The 22,194-nt window shown below is 40.6% G+C and overlaps 1 protein-coding gene across 3 annotated transcripts; it reads left to right on the top strand.

Annotated features, from left to right (window-relative positions):
* The first annotated feature begins 203 nt into the window (after positions 1-203).
* Positions 204-21,244, top strand: OCIAD1 (OCIA domain containing 1). Of its 3 annotated transcripts, XM_004607989.2 has the most exons (9): positions 204-392; positions 1,662-1,724; positions 2,143-2,223; positions 5,707-5,760; positions 10,170-10,217; positions 11,773-11,908; positions 13,399-13,574; positions 18,336-18,488; positions 21,042-21,244. In XM_004607989.2, the coding sequence occupies exons 2-9, from the start codon at positions 1,667-1,669 to the stop codon at positions 21,077-21,079; spliced, it is 744 nt and encodes a 247-aa protein (XP_004608046.2). In that variant the 5' UTR covers positions 204-392; positions 1,662-1,666; the 3' UTR covers positions 21,080-21,244. The 3 variants fall into 3 exon arrangements, with proteins under 3 accessions (XP_004608046.2, XP_054994593.1, XP_004608047.2); XM_055138618.1 differs by lacking the exon at positions 18,336-18,488 and having other exon boundaries at positions 13,399-13,619; XM_004607990.2 differs by lacking the exon at positions 18,336-18,488.
* The last annotated feature ends 950 nt before the right edge of the window (positions 21,245-22,194 follow it).

Below are 22,194 nucleotides of genomic sequence, written 5' to 3' on the forward strand. Positions count from 1 at the left end.
GGTGGAGGTCGCTAACTCCGGGGTGGGGGTGGGGGTTCAGCAGGGCCACCTGCGAGGTGCCGAGCACACGGGGACCCGGGACGAGGGAGGAGGGAGGAGGCAGAAGGGAGACGCCGAGGGGCGGGGCGACGGCGCAGGCGCACGCGCCTATCCCGCGGCGGCCCGCCTCTGACCCCGCCGCGAGTGCCGACGTCACTTCCGGCGCAGGCGGCCAGTGCTTCCGGGTGGCGGTCATCTTGAGCCCGCGGCTGGGTGACTTCTCGGCGGACGCGTCGCGGCCCGCACCCCGCCCCCACCCGCGCCGTGCTGGTCGCGGGCCTCGCGGCGCCTTTCCCCTCCCCGTCCGGGCTGCTCTGCGCCCTCGGGCCGCGCTGCTCGCCGCGCCGTCGCAGGTGGGTGCGCCTTCGGCCATCTTCCCGCCCGCCGCGCGGGCCGCGTGAGGGGGAGACGGGGCGGCGGCGGCGGGGCGCGGCGGGGCGACGCGACGCGACACGAGGCTTCCCGTCCCTCCGTCGGTCCGTGGGCCCCGTGGGCCCTATCTCTCCTCCGCTGCCCTCTCCGCGTCCCCCCCAACCCCCACAGCCCCTGCGAGCACCGCCCGGCCTCGTGGAATGCGGGGTGGGGGCGGGGCGGGGTGGGGGTGGGGCGGCCCGACCGCGGCCTCCCGCTCGGTCCCTTTTCTCAGCGCGTGCAGATCGGTGGCGCTTTCCGCAGACTGCGTGGCCCTGGTGCGGTAGCACAGCGGGTAGGGCGTTTGCCTTGCACACGCGGCCGACCCGGGTTCGATTCCCGCCCGCATGGCAGAGCCTGGCGAGCCACCCGCGGCCTATTCGATATGCCAAAAACAGTAACAACAGGTCTCCCTTGGAGACGTTACTGGTGCCCGCTCGAGCAAACCGATGAATAACGGGACGACAGTGCTACGTGGTTCGGGGGGGGGTGGGAGGGGGGCTTTGAGACCACGCGGGGCGTGAAACGTTGGGATCAGGACAAAGAAAATGCACGTTCTTGGCGTGCACTTAAAAAAAAATGGCCGGCCTTGGTCCAGGTCTCTTCATCGGGGCGGGCGGGGAGTCCCGAGGACACGGGTGGACGCGGCGGGGAAGTCTTTGTTACTCTTTGTTTAACGGGACTGTAGGGCTCTGCGGAAGAGAGTGTTTCCTGGCGATTCTTCCTTTGAAAAAAAAAAAATGGAAGCCCCTAGATGATTTGAGATTTTTCTTTTCCCCTCCTCTAATGTTTTGGGAGATGATGGTAATCCTGGGGCATATATTTCTCAAAGGACCAATACCTAACGACAATGTGAGATTAGCCTCCTTCTAGGGGAAACACGTTTATTGTACTGGTATTCCTTTTATGCTTAATTACTTTTGACACGATATAATTAGTTGGAAAATACTGAGAAAGCATCGCCCCTTTTTCCTTTCCCCAGTGAAAGGACCTAATGTAAATAGGTGAGTGAGGGATTAATCAGTTCTGAGTTATGTCTGTGTCTTTGTAATCTAGCTCAGTATCCTTACTATGCCAAGTTTCTTAGATGTATTCTTTAGTAAATATTGATTGATGTGTATGGAGACTGGTGATTCTGCTGTGTTATGCTTTGATTCACTTAAGCCTGTCATAATTATTTCTAAAACTTGTTTTTTTTTTTTTTGATGCAGGAAAGATGAATGGGAGGGCTGATTTCCGAGAGCCGAATGCAGAAGTTCCAAGACCAATTCCCCGTAACTATCAGTTAATGCCTTTATAACCAGAAGCACTTTCTGTGTAGAGGAATTCCATGCCCTTGAGTAATAGTAGCAGCTGTGCTGACTTCATAAATGTGTGTGCAGTTACTCCAAGCACACTTGATTTAGTGATCTACTGTTGTTCTGAAATTCTTAATCATTTCACTAAGGAGTCTCCAAATATCATTTAGCCTTATACTCAATACATAGTTGATAAGCTGATGCTAGCATTAATTTTCGTTTAAAGTCAAGTCCATAAACCCGGTTATTTCAGTAATAAGTGATGTGGTTATGTTTCGTTCATACTAGGCTAATTGTGTAGGTTTAGTTTTCCTGTGGGCATCTTAATGTGTGCTGACTTGGTGTTTTTTGTTTGCTTTTTTTTTTTTTTTTTTTTTTGCCTTTTATTAAAAAGACATTGGGGCTGACTACATTCCAACAGAAGAAGAAAGAAGAGTCTTTGCAGAATGCAATGATGAAAGCTTCTGGTTCAGGTGTAAGTTAAACTTCTTAATGAAATTTGATTTAGACTATGAGGTTTATGGAGCTAACGATCCAGTACAGTGAGTAAGGCTTTTGCTCTGCACTTTACTGACCTGGGTTAATCTCTGGCACTGCTTATGGTCCTCTGAGCACAGAGACCAAAGTAAGCCTCAAGCACAGCTGAATGTGGACCCCCCCCAAAAAAAAGGAGAAGTATGTAGTTATAATGACAGGAAAAAAATCAGTACTTTGATATAGTATGGCTGTGGCTAAGTGAGATTAAGGAGATAGAATTCTGCATTTCCTAAGTAATAATTCCTGTAACTTTTTAAAGACCATATAGTAGTTACGTTAATAATGGTAAGAGCTGACATAAGAACAGCGAGAGAGTACAGGGGTTAAGGCATAATGCCAATCTCAAATTCTCCATAGTAGCTATCCATATAGCTGTCACTTATGGGTAATACAAAGATCATGTAGAAACAACCCAAAAAGATTGGTGTTATCTTTGCTTTATAGAGGAAGAACCAGAGATTGATACATGTTATTAAATTACCTGGTGGATTGAGATGTCTGAACTTGAAGATACATTTCTGAAACAGAAACTTGTGATTTTTAATGCTATACTTTTAACCATGATATGATTAAAATTAGGCTCATTTCTGCTTTTCTTTTTTCTTTTTTTTTGCTTTTGAGTCACATTCAGTGATGCTCAGGGGTTACTCCTGGCTCTGCACTCAGGAATTACTCCTGGCGGTGCTCGGGGGACCATATTGAATGCTGGGAATCGAACCTGGGTTGGCTACGTGCAAGGCAAATGCCCTACCCGCTGTGCTATTGCTTCATACCCTCTGAATGATTCCATATCTTTATGGAATGTTACTGCACCACCAGCTCCTGGTTTCTCATGAGGCACCTTAAATAGGGTGATAAAGAGAAAGCAGCATTAAGCACATTCTTAGTTTAGAACACACTTTAGAGTTGCTCACCTGATAAGTTCTTTCAGACATGCTGTTTGTCACAGACAAGCTGGAGTGATAGCACAGCGGATAGGGCATTTGCCTTGCACGCACTTGACCTGGGTTTGATTCCCAGCATCCCATTTGGTCCCCCCGAGCACAGCCAGGAGTAATGCCTGTGCATTACCGGTGTGACACAAAAAGCAAAAAAAAACCCCCAAAACTTTGGTAATTTAGCTGTATGATCCTGGTAATGATGCTTAACAGTGTATGTTACTGTACCTGGAAGATAAGATTTTTGTTTGTATTTTGGGCCATATCCAGTAAAGCTTAGAGGTTACTTCTGACTCTGCACTCAGGTATTAACTCCTGGTGGTGCTCAGGGGACCATATGGGATGTCAGGGATCAAACCTGGGTTGACTGCGTGCAAGCCTTACCTGCTGTATTATTACTCCAGCCCCAAGATAAGCTTTATGAATGCAGTTTTTAAATAAAAGTAGCTTTATGAAGTAGTTCAGAGTGAACTCATAAAACACTTTGAGTTGGTTTAGGACATAGCTGCATTAAGAATTTTTTTTTTAATTCCCATTAGTGGGTGCACCTGGCATTGTTTAGGAACCAAGCACTCCAGGTTTTTTTTTTTTTTTTTAATGAGTTGGTTTAATTTCAGATGATATAGAACATGGGATATAACAAACACTTGAACAGAGTGCACTTTGGTGGGATTCTGGGCTAGGTTTACTGACCTCATAGCTAAGGGGAAAATAATTGAGAACCAGAGGATGAGCAATCCCTTCCTCCTCCTCCTCCTCCTCCTCCTCCCTCCTCCTCCTCTTCTCTCCCTCTCCTCCTTCTCCCTCTCCTCCTCCTCCCTCTCCTCCTCCCTCTCCTCCTCCTCCTCCTCCTTCTCCTTCTCCTTCTCCTGCACTCCAGGTTTTTGAGCATGCTCTCTCCAGTCTCCGCAATAGGAATTTCTTCCTTTTCTCCTCCCCATCCCCCTCCTACACCTGGTGGTGCTTGGGCCTATGTGCTCTGGCGTTGAATCAGCCTGCATGCAGATGTGGCAGCCCTTTAAACTCACTCTCTGGCCAGTCTGCATAAGCTGTTGGGACAGCAGTTTAGGCACAGCAAGCCACTTGTTTTATATAAAACATTAACATGGGGAACTTTTTACCGGCCAGGTTTCTAGGTGCCAGCCTGGAGTGGGGGTCTCAGGCTGCTTTGGTGAATCTTCTGCATATTTTCTGTCTGAAAAACATGCAGGCTCCTCAGAAAATTCTGTTTAATGTGATGAGGGAAAAACTCATTTCTTAATTTTGAGTGTCTTAGAGTTGAATACAAGAGACATGTGCATGTATATATTTCAGTTTTAGGGGGTTTTATTTAAGGGATCTCCTAAGTAGTGCTCCGGAGGCTCCGGGGCAGCTTCTAGGGCTCAGCAGCAGTGTGGGGGGACCACCAAGACTTCAGTCCTGCTCAGTGGCCATGTGGTGCTGGAAATCAACCTCCTAGGACCTCTGCATCTAGGGTTGCACTCCACCCCCTTGGGCTATCTCCTGACCCCATAAATAATTAGTTTTTAAGGATGCACTGGAGTAGAATAAGTAGCATATTAAGTACAATCTTTTTTAAACTCTTGCCCCAGTAACCCTATTATTGTGCACAAATATGTCAGATTTAGAACTGTAGAGATTCGGTGTCTGAGAAGCTTCATCAGTCTGAACCTGCCCTTGTAGTAGCAATGATTCACTATCTTTGAGAGGGCGATAAATACCACCCCCTTCTCCAGGGTGCCCCCTGTGCACCATTGTGTGGCCATTGAGCCTCAGTACTGTCCCAGCATTGTGCCCTGCAAGGCCATGAGGTTGAGCCCAGTATCACTGGGAGTGGCCACCAGGTCAGGTTCCCCAGCAGTGCTGGAAATGCCCCCTAAAGTAATAAAAATAAAAAGTTAATGCTTTTTAAATAAACATTATTGAAAGGGTGGTAACAGTATTTATCTTATGGAGAGAGATGATAAAACATGATATAATACAAATAGGCGTTTAGGGCAGAAGTTCCTAAATGTACTTGGCCTTTTGAGAAAAATTACTCAGTACCCCCAACTGCACTAGAAGCCTCTTTTGTCCTCCTGACCCCGCCCCCCACACACACACTTAGACCATGGGATTTAATAATTACTTGGTAATTGTTACTTGTAATAAAAGTCCTGTCTTTCCTCATTCTTTCTTTTTCTACTCCAGAAGTAACTTTTGGTGGCTTCTTAGTATATTGTTTTAATATGAGAGAGCTTTCACAGCCTAAAAATTGAGATTGTGAATGACACCATTTCATGTTCTGTAGTGTTTTCTTAAATTTAAAATGCTTTTTCCTTCCACATTATATATAGTAAAATTTGCAAGAAAGTCTTATTTTTAAGGGTCCTAACTGTACAACATGCTTCCTAAATGGTGTTCCTTATGAGTGTCTGTATCCTAATGAACTCAGTCAGTTTTTTCTTTTCGTTGATGTTCACAAGTTCGTTTTTCTCCTATAGCTGTTCCTTTGGCTGCAACAAGTATGTTAATTACTCAAGGATTAATCAGTAAAGGTAAATATTTAAAGTTATTTTAGAACTTTGTATATTGTGTAATTTTCTAACTTTTAGATAAACATGTATTTTTATTATTCATCATTTTCCATATTAGAAAAGTTACGTCTCTACAGCCCACTCACTCAAATGTCTTGATTTGAGAATTTAATGTCCTGAACTGTAATAACATTAATGAGAAAATAACTAAAAGCCTGTGATTGGTTTGCAGAGAGGTAATAGAAACAAACCTCGTCTAGGGAGGTCATCAGTATCGTGTCTAGGAACTTGCTGGAAATGAAAATTTGTAGGCCCCATCCCAGACCTACTGAATCAGTCAGTAGCTTGCCAAGTTCTTTTTGTTGTTGTTAAAAGTGGGGCTGGGGGTAAGAGTGTAGGGCCCCATCTGGTGCTTAGGGCCTCTTTCTGGCTCTGTGCCTGGCTGTCTGGAGATCGAACTGGGGTTGGCCACTTGCCTTGCATGCACGTTATTTCTTGTTTTATCTTTTGTCTCTGGCTCTAAGTTTCCTAAAGTTATAACTATCAGCCTTCCAGAATTGGTACCAGCAAGTTTGCCACGCCACTGAATGTATCTCACAGTATTGAAAGTATACTTTGGACAAAATACTAGTTTTTAAATCTTTGATGTTTGAAATTAGTCATGGTGTGAGTATTTATATCATGAAAATAGGCTTACATAAAAAAATTGTGTTTTCTTTTGGGTCCACACCCAGCAATGCTCAGGGCTTACACTTGGCTATGTGCTCAGAAATTACCCTGGCAGGATTCAGGGAACCATATGGGGTGCCAGGGATCAAACCTGGGTTGGCTGCATGTAAGGCAGATGCCCTACCCACTGTACTATCTTTTTGGCTCAGGACTTTTTTGTTGTTGTTTTGTTTTTCTATAATCTTTTTAAAATTTTATTTGCAGATCCACATTTTATACAGGGCTAATTTTTCAACGCATCACTGGCTAACCAGATTATTGCGTATCTTTGTCGACTTAATTTTTCTTTTTGCCATATAGTTTTGGGCAGTGTGTATGTACTGCAGTAGTTTTTGTATTATATTTCTATACCTGATAGCCTTGACTGTTAAAATTTTTAGAAGTTACTCCCAATTTTTCTACACTGAGCCAATTTATACCCTTAGTACTAGTGTATTAGCTGGTTTTTTGTTTTGGGGGCTACACTTGGAGTTGATTTGGGGCCATTCCAGGCAGGGACACGTGGTGCTAGAGATCAAAACAGGGTTTCCTGCTTGTAAAATGTGTTCAGCCTTCAGAACTGTCTAGCCCTCTTAATAGTGCTTTAGTGCTTTATTTGCATTGCATTATCACGAACACCTTTTGCGGGGTGGGGGGGGTGGGGGTCAAAATCTCATGTGTTCAGGGGTTACTCCTGGCTTTGCACTCGGGAATTACTCCTGGTAGTGCTCGGGGTACCTATCAAACGGGATGCCAAGAATAGAACCATATGGGGGTTTTGTTTATTGCAAAGACATGAAGAATTTTTCTGTTTTAATTTTAGATTATACTCACTGGTGCTCAGAGATTCTCAGAGTGCTCGGGAGTTACTCCTACAGGTGCTTAGGGGGCTATGAACTGTGGCTTGAATCCAGGCCTCAGCCCTGAATTCACCTTTCCCGGTCAGCCCCGATTTGAATCTTTCATGCAGACATTACAGTGGGTTGGGTGATTCCCTTGCAGGTGGCCAACCCAGTTTGTTCTCTGTCACCCTATATTGTCCCTCAGTCCCAGCAGGATTAAACCTGAGCACTGCTGTGAGGGGCTAAAAACAAAAACCTTTCCATAGCTGGAGTGATAGTACAGTGGGTAGGGCATTGCATTGACACTGCTGACCCAGGTTCAATCGCTGCCATTCTGTATGGTCTCCTGAGCACTGCTAGGAGTGACCGCTGAATGTAGAGCTGGGCTAATCCCTGAGCATCACTAGATGTGGCCCCCAAACAAAAAAATAATCTAACATGCTGGGTTTTCTTTTCTTTTTTTTTTTTTTTTAATTGGGGTGGGTGTGGCACACCCTGCCGTCCTTAGGGGCTATTCCTGGCTTGTTCTGGAGACCTTACGCATGCTGTGCCGGGGTTGGAGCCCTGATGGGGCGTGGGAAGAGCAGGTGCCTTGCCCCCGTACAGTCTTTCCCACCATGCTTTTAAGACTCACTTTATCTTTCATATTGAAGTTTTTAAGTGTGAAGTTTTTAATTCTGTTAGGATTGAGGTACATGACCACCCCACACCCCTGCTTTGTTGGACTGAAATTGAGCCTGCAGTATACTTTGAGAGCCATTTCATACTTCACTGTGGCGCGTTGTTGTCATAAGAATTGCATATGTATGATCTGTTACTGGACACTCCCGCACTTAAAACAGTTTTAGTTGCTCCAGACTTTGCTAGCTGGTGGTAGTTGTTCTGCAGGTTTGTTAGACTTTAGTCTCACTTTGCCTAAGTTTTTCCCCTCTGGAGAAGCCCGTGTTCTCTCTTAAACACATCTCTTTTTTTCCTCCCTTTGAGTTTCTCTAAATTTCTTAAATAGAAACTATTTCGCTTCACTAAAAGAAAAACAATGACCTTGGCTGTTGTTGACTCTTGTGTTTTGCATGATTTTTAGAGTAAACGTTACAATTTTGGGAACAACTTTAATTGGAAATGGAAATGGATTATTTAGAGAAATATTTGAGTCTTTCACTTTCATTACCTTTCAATTTTTCAGTAAGTTTTATGTTAGTGTAGAAATTTTCATATTTTCAGTTAGCTTTAGCCCTTTGACTAGTTTTTTAATTTTTAATTTTATTTTCATAAAGTTGTTCACTATAATTGATACATTTGGTATTTCAACACCAACCCTACCACTGTTACACCTTCCCACCACCATTATTTCAAATTTTCCCACCACCACTCTATACCTGTCCCACAGGCAGATGCTGAATAATTTTTTATTGCTTGTTAATTTTGTATTGCTTGTTATGAGTGGTAAACGTGCACCTGGAATTCTAAAATTTTTAAATACTTTGGGTCTGGAGGCATCTATGCTGCTCTCTTCTGAGATTCATTTGTGTGTGTCTGGATCATGGTCGTTAATGTGTTTAAACAGCGCCCGGAGGCAGTTCGTGGGCATGACAGCCAAGGAATGGGAGTGGTGGGGAGATGGGACAAGGTACAGTGTTCTGTTGTTTTTTTTTTTTAATTTAATTTTATTTTTATAAAGTTCACAATAACTCATTACATTTAATATTCAAACACCAATCCCACCACCATAAGAGGAAGTGTGTGAAGATTATTTTCTTTCATTCTGGAAACATTTAAGCCCTTATATAAGAGATTACAAATATGCATGTCAAACCCAAACAAATGTGTGCTACACATTTGGACATCAGTGGGCTAGAGTATGAGAGGTCATGGCCACGGGCCATGCGCTTCAGGAATTCTGAAATTTAGAATATGATTATAGCTCAGATTCACTCACGGGTAAGGCCTTTGTCACTCTCTTCTTGGCCATTGGTGACATTATATGGCATGAGGGGCAGTTTGTGGGTGTGACTGGTAAACTTGGGAACTGGCGGGAGGAGGCCCAGTCCTACTCTGAGTGAGGGTGGAGATTTCAGTCCCAGGTCCCACGTACCTGGGTTCTTCTGCAGGTTCCCTTTTGGGTAAGGCTCCTCCGAGCCTGTGGTGAGGGGCTAAAAACAAAAACCTTTCCAGAGCCTGAGTGATAGTACAGTGGGTAGGGCATTTGCCTTGAGCAGCAGCAGTTAGGAATGCCTTGAGCATGCATAGCTGTGGTTGATTGAGTTCTGGTTTTTTTTTTTTGCTGCCGGTTCTGCTAGGACAGGGAGGGAACTCAACCCGCCCACCTCCCAGGTTACCCCGGTGAAGACAGCCTGGCGTAGGTTCAGGACGGTCTACATTACTCTTCCGAGAGCTTTGTTTTAGAGTCCAGTACAATGATTTTTACTGCTAAAATGATTTAAAGAATATTTTTTGTTCTTGTATGTAGAAATTATATGTGTCATTTGGATTTCCTGTGTATTTCAGTTGATATGGAAATAATTTGGTTGTTCCTTTGAAATCACATTTAAGCTAGTTACAGAAAAAGGTAACATCAGGTAAGATGGTCTGTACTGCTTTTTTCTTTATCTCACATTAGAGGAACCCAGATATGACTAGCAGAAATAGTCCCTTTGCATCTTCAGTATTTTTGTGGTGCTGGAGATTGAACCCTGGGCCTCATATATGCAGTGCAAGTGCTGTACCATTGAGCCTCATCTCTGTTCCCCTCTACATTTTTTACCATAATTTAGTGCCATTTTCTTGGATATTTTAAGCATAAAGTATTACATAGTGTATTGAACATCCTAATAACAAATGGTGTAACTGTTACTCAGGCCTATTTACTCTTTTTGTCTTTAGGAATCCTGTCAAGTCATCCCAAGTATGGTTCTATCCCTAAACTTATATGTAAGTATGAACAATGCTTGTGATCTCAGTATTTTTAACCAAGGAAAATTCTTTATTTTCATCAGGTGTTTTATTTATAATATTTATTTGCTTTGTCATAGGTGAATAATATTAAGCTTAATTAAATCTAAGCTTGCCGTTCACAAGCTATTAAGAAGTTTTCAATTTACTTGAACTTGAAAGAGATGTTTTTTCTCTTATGATAAAACTATTTGGTATTATTTGTAATGATATTTTTTAAATCACTTCGTCATTAATCCCAAAATAGAGCTGCTTTTGTCTATTTTCTTTTTTTAAGTTTTTATGTGCTAGGGTTTAGTATTCTGTTAATCATACTTTTTAAGGGATGGGATACACAATACATTCAGTAGGGTGCTTGCCCTACACTAGCCTGACCTGGGTTCCATCCCCAGCATCCCATATGGTCAGTCTCCCAGCATCACCAGGAGTAATTCCTAACTGTAGAGCCAGGAGTAACCCCTTGAGCATCACTAGGTGTGGCCCAAAATGCAAAAATAAAAATTAAAATAATAATTTTCATACATGCATCATTTGGATACCACATCTGTCACCAGAGAACCTGCTTTCCTCCACCGGTCCCAGGGACTGTAGCCTCCCAGCACTGTAGCCCCCAGCCCTAAGCTCAGTTCTTAAATTTTTTGGCTATGCCCAGTGGTACTTGGGAACATGTAGTACTGGGGATTGAACCAGGGCTTCAACCCTTTGAGCAGTCTTCTGGCTCTATGTGGTCTCCATATTTTAAATAATTTCTTTAAATTTAATCACGCAATTATTTTTAAATGCAAATAAATATAATTTAATATGGGACTCTTTCCAGGTCCAACTTCTGTTTTAAAAACATGCAACAAAAGCTCTGTTTGGGTAGTGCTACATAATTTCTTATTTTAATCTTTTGGGGTTTGAGGCCACAACCTTTGGTAATTAGATCTTTACTCCTGGGTCTGTGCTCAGGTGTCATGTGCCTGGCAGTCTCAGGCACTATAGTGGGTGCCAGAGATCGAATGCCAGTAGGTCATGTGCAAGGCAAGCACCCTAAACGCCATCGTTCTGGTCCCTGAACAATTTAAGGGATTTCATTTTAGTTTTTAAAATAATTTTATGAAAGGGTCACTGATACAGCTTAACAGTAGAGTGCTTGTTTTGTGTGTGTGAGGCCCTGGGTTTGATCCCTGGCACTGAAAATTTTTTAAAAATTAATTGGGCAATCAGTATAATTCCCATTGTATAGCCAAAGAAGTGGTCTATATGTTAAGACTAGAACTTTATTTGATTCGTTGTACCACATCTTCTCTACTTATTATAGTGAAATAGTTTCAAAGTAGAATTTGTCTCATGGCAATCTAACTTTGGCTTATTGAGTGAAAAATGAAATTTCATTCATGTAATCTAAGATACTCTAAATTTTAAGGTGGGTACACAGTATTCATGATTATTTCAGATTATCTTTCTACACCAAAGTATAATATCAGATTTTAAAAAATGCATCTTGAGTTAATACTTTTTGTTTTTGTTTTGTTTTGTTTTTACAAATAAGTTGCTTGTATCATGGGATACTTTGCTGGAAAACTTTCTTATGTGAAAACTTGCCAAGAGAAGTTCAAGAATCTTGAGAATTCCCCTCTTGGAGAAGCCTTACGATCTGGACAATCACGTCGATCTTTACCATCTGGGTAGGCCAATTCTAATCTTTAATAAAGCTTATTGAATTTTGCTTATTTTTTCCAGTGGATGGAAAGTGTCTGAGAACTCCACCCACTGTGCTCAGAAATTCTGGCTCTGTGCTTAGGTTAGGGATCACTCCTGGTGTTACTTGGGGGTCCATAAGTAGTGCTGGAAATTAATACTGGGTCTGGGATTTGAGCCTGATAAGAGTGTATGCAAGGCAATGCTTTACCTGCTCTACCATCTCTTTGGCCCTTTTAAGCTTTGAAATTTTAGGTTAAGAATTGTAGCAGAGAACTCAATAGGCAGGAGCATATGCTGTGCTTACAAGACCCTGAATTTGATCACTGATGCTTCCTGGTCCCCTGCGCATTGTTCAGAGTGATCCTGGAGGTGGCTGCATTGATCCAGGAGTTGCCTCTGAGTTTCTTTGCTGTAGCTTCCAAAGTAACTTGGAACTTTGCCTAACTAAAGGACCTTTGGAAGCTTGCCATTTTGCTATTGGCTAAAGATGATTTTGTTCTTACTAAATGACCTTTGGAAACGTGCCATTTTGCTATTGGCTAAAGATGATTTTGTTCTTACTAAATGACCTGTGGAAACGTGCCATTTTGCTACAAGCTAAAGATTATTTTGCTTTATAAATGTAGGACAAGACTTGTCTACTTTCATCTTAGATTGCTTTCTATTGGGAGTGCATGTTGCAGCATAAAGGTGTTTGCAAAGCAGACTCTAATTTGGACTCTTAAACTCCCAAATGTTATCAGTCCTGTCGCACCAAATTTCAGCTGCTTTTTGGGCCATCCCTTTGGTGCTCAGGGCTTACTCCTGGCAGATTGGGGGACCACATGATATGCCAGGGATTGAACCCCCCAGCATATACCCTACTACTTCAGTGTCAGTTGTTGCTCAAGCCCCAGATTTCAACTTTTTACTTCTTTTGTTAAAATAGTAGTAAAATTGTGTAAGTATGTGTAAATGTATCTGAACAGGTAGATAAATAAGGTGATTAGATTTGATAAATTGTATCTATAGACCCTGTCAGAGAGTTACATTTGTGTTTATTTTGGGACCACACTCATGCAGTGCTGACCACTGGGCTTCTGTCAATCATGTCCACTAGTCCTTTGGGTCATCTTCCTTTTTGTTTTTATTTTTTTTAAAGAAAAGTGAGATTTTTCTGTTACATTCAGTTAAAACTAAGAGTGGCAATTTTTAAGTTGCATAAAAGTGCATCAATGTATAATTTTAAATGTAGGTTATTATTTGGTGCTGAGGATCAAACGAAGGGATTCTGTGTATGCAGAATATGGACTTGACTGCTGAGCACATCCATAGCCCATTTTAATGTTTTTTTTTTTTTGTGGCAGAACGAAGTAGACTTCATTTTAGTGTTTTTATAACTTAAAATTATATGCCTATTTTAGACAGTACTTTTCCTATTAGATATAGGCAATGATTCGTGCTCCTTATACATGATTTTTTTTTTTCCTTACAGGCACTATTCTCAGAGGTCAAAATATGACTCAAATGTGAGTGGTCACTCATCCTTTGGGTCATCCCCAGCAGCAGACAACATAGAGCAGGAGATGCTTCCTCGTTATGAGCCAATTCCGTTTAGTGCTTCTATGAATGAATCTACTCCCACTGGTATTAGTGATCATATTGCCCAAGGTAGAAACTTCTCTTGAAATGAATTTCAGCATTTTATGGTCCAACGTATGTATAAACTTTATTTGATGATACTTTCTGCTGGATATCACATGTTTGTTCCACCATCAGCCTAAACTCAGCATGTTTGCTTGCTTGTTCATTGTTTCTTCATTCATTCAACATATTTTGATGTCCAGTAGGCATCAGGCATTATGTTAGGTATGGAAGAATAAAGAGAATAAGAAACTTGTTATTTTAAATGCAGGCTTATAAGGATAAGCTAGTTATTGAAAGTGTAGTCCATGTTTAGTGAAATAGCTAAGTGAATGAATTTTGCTCAGGCAAAGCTTTGAAAAGGTTACATATCATAGTCTGGTTTTGAAGACCTTTCTTTGGTTGGTAATGTGAGAATGGTAACAGTTACCTGCCGTATGAAACTTGTCAGTGTGAAACTCTGGGTGAAAATGCTTTGAGTTTTGTCTAAATACTGGCTTTGACGATAACAAAATGTAACTGAAATCAGTTTTGGACTAAGACCTGGATTTGCATCCTTGTTGATATTTATATATGACTGTAGGCAAGTATTAATTTGCTACCCCTTTAGTTCCTTGATCTCTTGATAGTGTTGATTCTTAAAGAGATGTCATGATTAGATTAAGTAGATACAATGTCTGGCAAGTAGTAGGCCCTTAAAAAGCATTAGCTTCCCTTCTACCTACCTACCTGACCGCCTGCTTGCCTACCCACCTACCTATTGGTATAGCTTCCAGAGGTGAAGAACCAGAAACAAAATACAGATATAACAGGATGCTAAAATCCAAAAAAGCTTTGGAAAGAAAGGTTTGTTTTGTTTTAGTAATTAAACTGCTAATAAATCCTGATAAGCTCATTTTGGCAGCATACCCTGATATAATTTGGTAGGTTTATAAAAATACATAGTGAACTTTCCCTAGATTTCTAGTAGTTTTGCTTCAAACTTCTGCATGGGTGTCAAGTAAAAGACAATGTACTATGGTACTTTCTTAGTGAGAAATTATGTTTTGAAACATGTCTGACTTCCCAAGAATTTGGATAAAGGATTGTAGACTTTGGGACAGGGGAGATAGTACAGAGGTTAGGTTTCATGCCTCAAGTCCTGGTTTGATCCCTAGCATCACGTGCATGTGCCTCTATTCTCCCCCCACCCCAACCTTCAGGCTTAGCTCTGGGGACCCTGAGTATTGCTGTATGTGGCCCTGGAGGGCCTGCTGCAGGCCCCTGCAGCACCGAGTCCGCGCACCTTTATGTCCAACCCAGCTTGGTTGATTGTGAATCACCAGGAGTGCCAAAACATTCCTCCTTGTCCCCATCTCCCCACCAAGGGGGTGGGATTGCAACAAACCTCTGTTCTAGAAAGGTGCTTGCTTTGAAGTAAATATAGTAAGCTGTCCTTAGGGGGAATGATAAGGTAAAAGGAACTGAAATTTTGTTCCTTTGAAGTTCGGAGAGATTAGGATATATGTAGGAAGAGATACAGTGGAAAGGGTTGTAGTTCAAGTAAGGTTTGAGAGGTTGCAGAAGCATATTTCTAGGTATATACAACCTAGAAATATAGAACAGGATACACAGTATTCATTGACTAGCTATTTAATAGTAAATTAAGTTTAAAATCTTACTACTTTGTTGCTTAGTAGCCATATGTGGTAGTGGCTATCTTGCTTGCCTCCAGAGATAAAACATTCTTATTACTAAAGAAAATGAGGGGGGAGAGCGGAGCAGTAGTACACCAAGAAGGGCATTTACCTGCACGCAGCTGAGTCGGGTTTGATCCTCGACACCCCATATAGTCCCCTGAGCACCTACAGGAGTAATTCCTGAGCATCACTCGGTGTGACCCAAAAGACCCCCCACCCCCCCAAAAAAAAAAATAGGGGCCAGAGAGAGAGTACAGCAGGCAGAGTGCTTGGTTGCACACGGCCAACCAGTTTCCATCCTGGTACCCATACTGTCCCCCTGAGCACTGCTGGGGATGGCCCCAAATAAAAACAAACCAAAAAAATTACATTGGACTGGACTTCTTCAGATTAAATGTGGCTGGGCAGGAGTAGGACATGGAGTGCTGCAGAGAGAAGATAGAATGCAAAATAATTCCAGAGTCTCAAACGGATAAAAACTGAGCAGTCCTTAATCTGGAACTTTTTTCCCTGAAGGTGGTTCAAGTTTTTACCATCCTGTCTCCAGAGGCAGCTGTCCTTATCCTTCCCTGCATCTCATACTTTCCTTGTCTTTCAAGTTGAAATCCATTATGTGTGTGTTTTACATCCTCTCTTCCCATGTAATGACTTGCATCATCCTTTCATTTGCATTAGAAAATTTCATTCCATGTTGCATAATTCCTTTTTAAAATGAAAGCAAAAGGACAGAAAGACTCTGGTCTCAAGGGCAAAAGCCCTATTTTAGTATATGATATGTCCTTTAAGTCAGAGCTGTGTCAGTCTTGGATTGCTCCCACATGGGCCAGCTGTGGTCACTCTGCTGTGCTCCTGCTAGTATCTTTTTCCAGGACACCCTCTCCTTTTGTTCAACTCTTACTTGCCCTCTGGTTCTGCTTCCTTTGATCAGGAATGGAAAAAATTACTTTTATGAAGTAGAAAGCGCTCCTTAATAGTCATTGGGAGACTGATTCTAGAGAGTTTATTCAAGTCTTTTAAAGGTGCTTTTTCATATTTTTATTATTCCTTCTGCTTCTTTATATAGGCAGCAGATCAATTTCCTATACACACAAGATATTTTCACTTGTATAAGTGGAAAAAATTTTCCCTAACCTTGTTTCTGGTTTATCTTTTCACTATTTGTCAGAAAATATCAGAACAGTGAAGTATTTTCCTCTGAGGAAAGGAAAAATAATGACCTTGAAAAGATGGATTGTCTAGTTAAACTCCGTATCTGATCATTGAGAAAAACCAAGATTCAGAGTCAGTGATTTGTCCAAGGAACATTAGGTAGTTGACAACAGAGTGGGGCTGGAGAACTGAGGATTTCTGGTGACCAGTCTTGGTCAAACTGTCTCCTTTACAGGGGAAAAAAATTACTTATAGTGAAGGAAAATGGGTTCAGTAATTACTGATTGCTAAAGGAAAATGGGCTCAATAATTACTGATTGCTAATGAGATTCAAAGCACTTTTAAACCAGTGTAAGGTGGTTAAATTTATATTTTAAGCAAAGCTTTCTATTATGGCATAATATTAGCACTGATAGGTGATAGGTGAAAATCTGAAATTTATGTGCTTTGCACTGGTATAATATGTAACAAAGTAAAATATGCTGCGTGAGAAATAAATATATAATTGTCTGCTGAAAGGTTTTGATTTACCAAGAATTTACCATTGAGATCCAGAGTAACTTCATTTTTAAAAAAAAAAAAACGGTTATTTTTATTAAGATAAAATGTTATGTAACCACTTTGTCTCACTACAAATTCTTTTAAAGAAATGTTAAGTGTTATGTAAGACTTTGTAATGAGTTAAATAGTTAATACTGTTCTGTAAACATTATTTTCTTTCAAAATGCTTACGTTGAGATTTGTCATGTGATTGGTAGATTACATATCAGTTGTGTGTGAGGCCCCTGGTTTGATCCCTGACCCATCCCTCTGCCCAGATAAGTTTGGTCTTTTTGCTGATACATACATTTTTGGAGGTGGTCGGGGATGCATTTCTAGGGTGCTCAGAAAACCCGGGACCCCTTTAGGGAAGTCTCAGCCCACTTGACCAGCAGTTCAGTGTGAGGCTGCAAACTTGTGCCTCTTGGGGCCTATGGACCTGCAATCCTGTGGTGATACGGGTCATCCCAGTAGTGTTTTGGGGGCCAAGGTGACGCCTGGCAGTATTGGGAGGGGGACTTGGAGAGATGCTGCTCACATTGCCTGTGGATCTGGGGTGGACCATGTGGTGCTGGGATCAACCAGGAGTGGGCCTCGTGCAAGGGATGTACCTTAATCGCTGTACTATCTCGCCCCTGGTTCTAGATCTTTAAAAGTGTTCAATATTTGACCCTGTAAAAACAATGTTAAGAATAACCACTACTAGTTTTTGATTTTTGACCGTGTACTTTGGTTTTCTTTGGGAGAAATAAGTACTGGTTCCCAGGTCAGAATTGTGTAATTACCACTTTCTTTCTGCATCGGTGTATTAGCCATTATTAGATCTGAGTCAAAAAAAAACATGTCTACTTCGATTTCAGGCTGTTTTAAACTTTTCCATAGCTATTTCTAAATATTTTTGTTTAAATAGTAAGATTTTTTGTTTTTTCTTCTTAAATAAATTATATAAGTAACTTCCAGTTTAGCCTTGAGTTTAAATTGTGCTGGTATATATTGTGATGTTCATTCTTTTGGCCATAGCTAGCTTTTATAATTTTTATATTGATTTAACATTTTAGAGATAAAAGCTTTAACTATATTAGAAGTGATAGATTTAAATTTTATAATTAAGTATTAGTACACTTAGAGAAAAATAACTGTATCTCACTGCATAATCATCGCCACCACATAATCGCTGCACCTTGTTTTGAGTTCCAGTGCCCCCTCCCCAAGCTTCACGTGCCATGTTCACTTCTGAACTAAAAGGTCTGGCATGACATCTGTGATGATTATGCAGTGAAGTACAATAGTGATTTTTGAACCATTGGTAATTAGTTTTCTGCTCCACTTTATTGTAGGTAAGGAGCAGTTTATAAAATTTGATTGCTTTGGATTTATTCAAATCCTGTTATCACCATTTATTAACTGTTTGTTGTTTTAGGACCTGATCCCATTCCTGAAGAAAGCCCCAAAAGAAAAAATATTACATATGAGGAATTAAGGAATAAGAACAGAGAGTCATATGAAGTAACTTTAACACATAAGACTGACCCCTCAGTCAGGCCTATGCAGGAAAGAATGCCCAAAAAAGAAGGTATGATAGTTTAGTCGGAATAATTTTACTCTTAGGGTTGGGAGCCTCAGCATTAGTTAAAAGCATTCATTATATTAATGTGATTTAATTTCTCGATTTACCAAAATATTTTAAAAGCAAGTTATTTCACTGTTAAAAATTCTTCCTTCTTTAAGTTGTTCTCAAAGGCCATATGTTACAAAATACTGACGTTCAAGTAATGTGCTCAGAACAGTGAGGATTAGTTTTGTAGTACAGTGTAGAAATTTAGCATTGATTTGACAGTTTTCCTTATGAGATGCCACCTGGGGAACCGATTTTTTTTTTTTTTTAATGTGCCTATTGGATAATATCAGATCTGGTGACTGAGATTGATATGCTGCTTTTGGCAGAACCACAGAATCAGTAACTAGATTGATTTTCTTAAATATTTGTGAAGTTGAAATACTTAAACATCTTTCCACTTTCTTTTGGGGGGTGGGGGCACACCTGAATCAGCTACATGGCTATATGCAAGGCCTTAACCGCTATACTATATCTTTAGCCACCTCATTTGATTTTTAAAGGTTTTTTGGGTTTGTTTTTTTTTTGCTCTGTAACTATTAAGTTTTTAATATCTTTTGGAGCAGCTATATATTATAAAGTAATCTTAGATTACCTCTAACGAAAGAGGACACTTCAAATAATAGGGTTTTTTTTTTTTAACTATATTAGTTTAGAATTTTATGTCGCATGAGGAATTTCAGAGTTTGTGTCAGTTTTAAGGGTTACCATTTACTACTTTAAAAATGGAAGGGATAGGGGCTGGAGCCGTTGTACAGTGGGTAATGGTGCTTGCCTGCTTGCAGCTGGATTCAATCCCCAGTCCCTAGATCCCATAGGGTGCCCTCGTGCACCACCAAGGGTGAGTTTCTGAACCAGAAGTAACACCCGAGCACTACCAGGTGTGGCCCAAAAAGATGGGGGGACATTGAAGTCCTTGTCATATCACAAGTAGGGTAAAAACATAAAAAGCCTATTTTTTTAAAAATAATGATCATTCCTATAGAACCATTTGGCTGTCTCATTTTGATGTAAAAAAAAAGTTTGCAGTCAGTAGTACTTGCTGATGTTTGTCCTTTAGAAAAAAAAAACCAGTTTAAACCATATGCATTCACGACCTTTGCTCTGTTATACAAACAGACTATCCTGCGAAATAATTTGGGGATGTAGACTGTAAGCTCAGTGAGAGCAGGCAGTTTTCTAAGTTTTGAAATCTTTTCTGTTTTGTTTGTACACAGCACAGACATGGTTTGGTCTTAAGAATGGCTTAAAAGGGAAATATGCAAATTTTTTGGCATTTGTGGTTTTGACCTGAATGATCCTGATGTTTTGTAACACAGCTATGTGACATCATGGTATTTATCTTTGTTAAAAGAAGATTGATACTACATACTTTATATCATTTAGCGCATTGGCGCTGGCACTGCAATTTGTTAATTAAGCCACATCCAGATATGAGCCACTGGTGGTATATATATACACATATATATATATATGTTGACAGGAAAAATCAGTTATGAAATAGTTGTGATTCTTTTAGAATGTTTTTGTTCTAGTGTCTAGACAGAAAAGTCAACATTTGTACAATGTAGAACATGCTGTTTAAATTTTCCAGTTTTAGTTTGTGTATATTTATTATATTCATCTCTTAGAAATTACGGTGGGAAAAAAATACAAAATTGTGAGCACATTTTCAGCTAGCTATCAGCAATGATGTTACCATATATTGAAAACTCTGAAACCATAGAAAACATGTTGCTAGGGAGTGAAAACTAAGGGGAAAGGCAAAGGACGAGGGGAGAGGCCATATACTATCTTAGTAGATAATACACAGAAGCTGAGAGCCTTAGAATGTAGTCCACAGTCTGTACTTTGTATAATGTTGTTATAAGCATTTGGTCTCCTGAAGAATCGTAATTCAGATGAAGCGGTGCTGAAGAGAAACTAAAGGAGTAGAAAAGACAGGAGCATGTTTAAAAGATGACTTCATGTAAAATGCAGACTGTTGAGAATAATTTCTTTCTTTAAAAAATTTAAGAACTCATAAAAGAGAAGATTGAGTTAACCACAACCTGAAGACAACCATTTTCTTATATTTCTTGTGGAAAACAAGATTCAGATGCTTATTTTACTTACTGGTAATTTGGGAGTATTTGCTATAATATATACTGCATTTAGGCAGAAATGTAAATGGTTAAAAAAATATTAAAGCATCTGAACTTTAAATGAAAAAGATATGTTCAGATTTTCATTTTATTAGGTCTAGGCCTCGGGCAAATTACTAATCTGTTTTCTCACCCTTAAAATGGGATTGTTGACTTTTGGGATTATTATAATAATCAAATATTTATGTGACGTTCTTGATAATAGTGGACCCAACCTTCAGCTCACCAAAGACTAGCCATCCCCTTTGTAATTATGATTTAACTCATGCTTTCATCCAATTAGAAGCATAACTTCATCAGCATAATAGGAAGCAAAGTACTGCCTTTTACTGTTTGGAATCATCAATTATTTGTGCTTTTTTCCTAGTCAAAGTAAACAAATACGGAGATACTTGGGATGAGTGAAAAATTGCATCATTGGATCTACTGAAGGAGTTTCACTGTCCAGCTTCATCTAGGTGGTCATGAATATCTGCATGCTTTGAACTCAGCAGCAGTCTTCATAAACACATTCAAAACAAGAACCTGGGTTTTTGTGGTTTGGCTTACTGTGATGCTTTTTAAAAAGATTTCAATGTTAATATTGTATAAAGACTCACCTGGAGGAACTATCTGAATGATAGTATTATACCATGATAGTATACAGTTTGTTAAATTGCTTAAGTTACAGGGAAAGCTCTCTTATGAAAGCTAGATTGTAATGCTCTGGAGTCAGCTTATGAAAATGTATGCATGTTTAATTGGGGGGTGGGGGGTGGGGTTAAAGCATACTTTCAGTTGTTAAGCTTTACATTCAAATTAATGAAGTCTTTCTCCAGTGTTTGCTGTATTCTCAATGTTTATGATAAATAAAATTTAAAGGAACATGCATCTTCATTGATTTTATGGCTTTATTTGCTGTCTTTTTGTGTGGGGGCCACACCTTAGGGCTTACTCCTGGCTCTGTAGTAAGGGAACAGTCCTGGCCGACCCGGGGGATGGTGCCGTATGAGGTGCTGGGGATCCAACCGAAGTCGACTGTGTGCAAGACAAGCTCTCTACCCACAGCACTGTCACTCGGGCCCATGCAGTCTATTCCTAAGCACTGTTTTAGTGGTCTGAGCAGTTAAATGAGGCACATCCCTGGCCCCGTTCCTAAGTTCTGTTACAAGTGATTTTCAAGTGATACGTCACAGGAATAAGAAAATAGTTATTGGTCTCTGAATATTTAATAATGTTACAAGTAATGTGGCACAACTGAATCAGTATTAAACAAATTGCTCAGTGTTTTAAAAGTGATTGTGGGTCTGGAGACAGGATTAAAACATGTGCCTTACATGGAGCCATCACCGGTTCAGTTCCTGCTACCATATATGGCTCCTTGAGCACTGCCAGGGGTCACTTATTAACACTGCACTCTGCCCATCCCCAGAGCCAGAATTTTGCGCTACTATCCAGCTCAAACCAGTGTTTTAGCTGGAAGTGGAGTGCTGCCATCTGAAAAACCTAAAACGTGTCATCATTTGGGACCAAGTGGCAGA

Source organism: Sorex araneus, chromosome 5, assembly GCF_027595985.1.
Source record: "Sorex araneus isolate mSorAra2 chromosome 5, mSorAra2.pri, whole genome shotgun sequence".
NCBI lineage: Eukaryota > Metazoa > Chordata > Mammalia > Eulipotyphla > Soricidae > Sorex > Sorex araneus.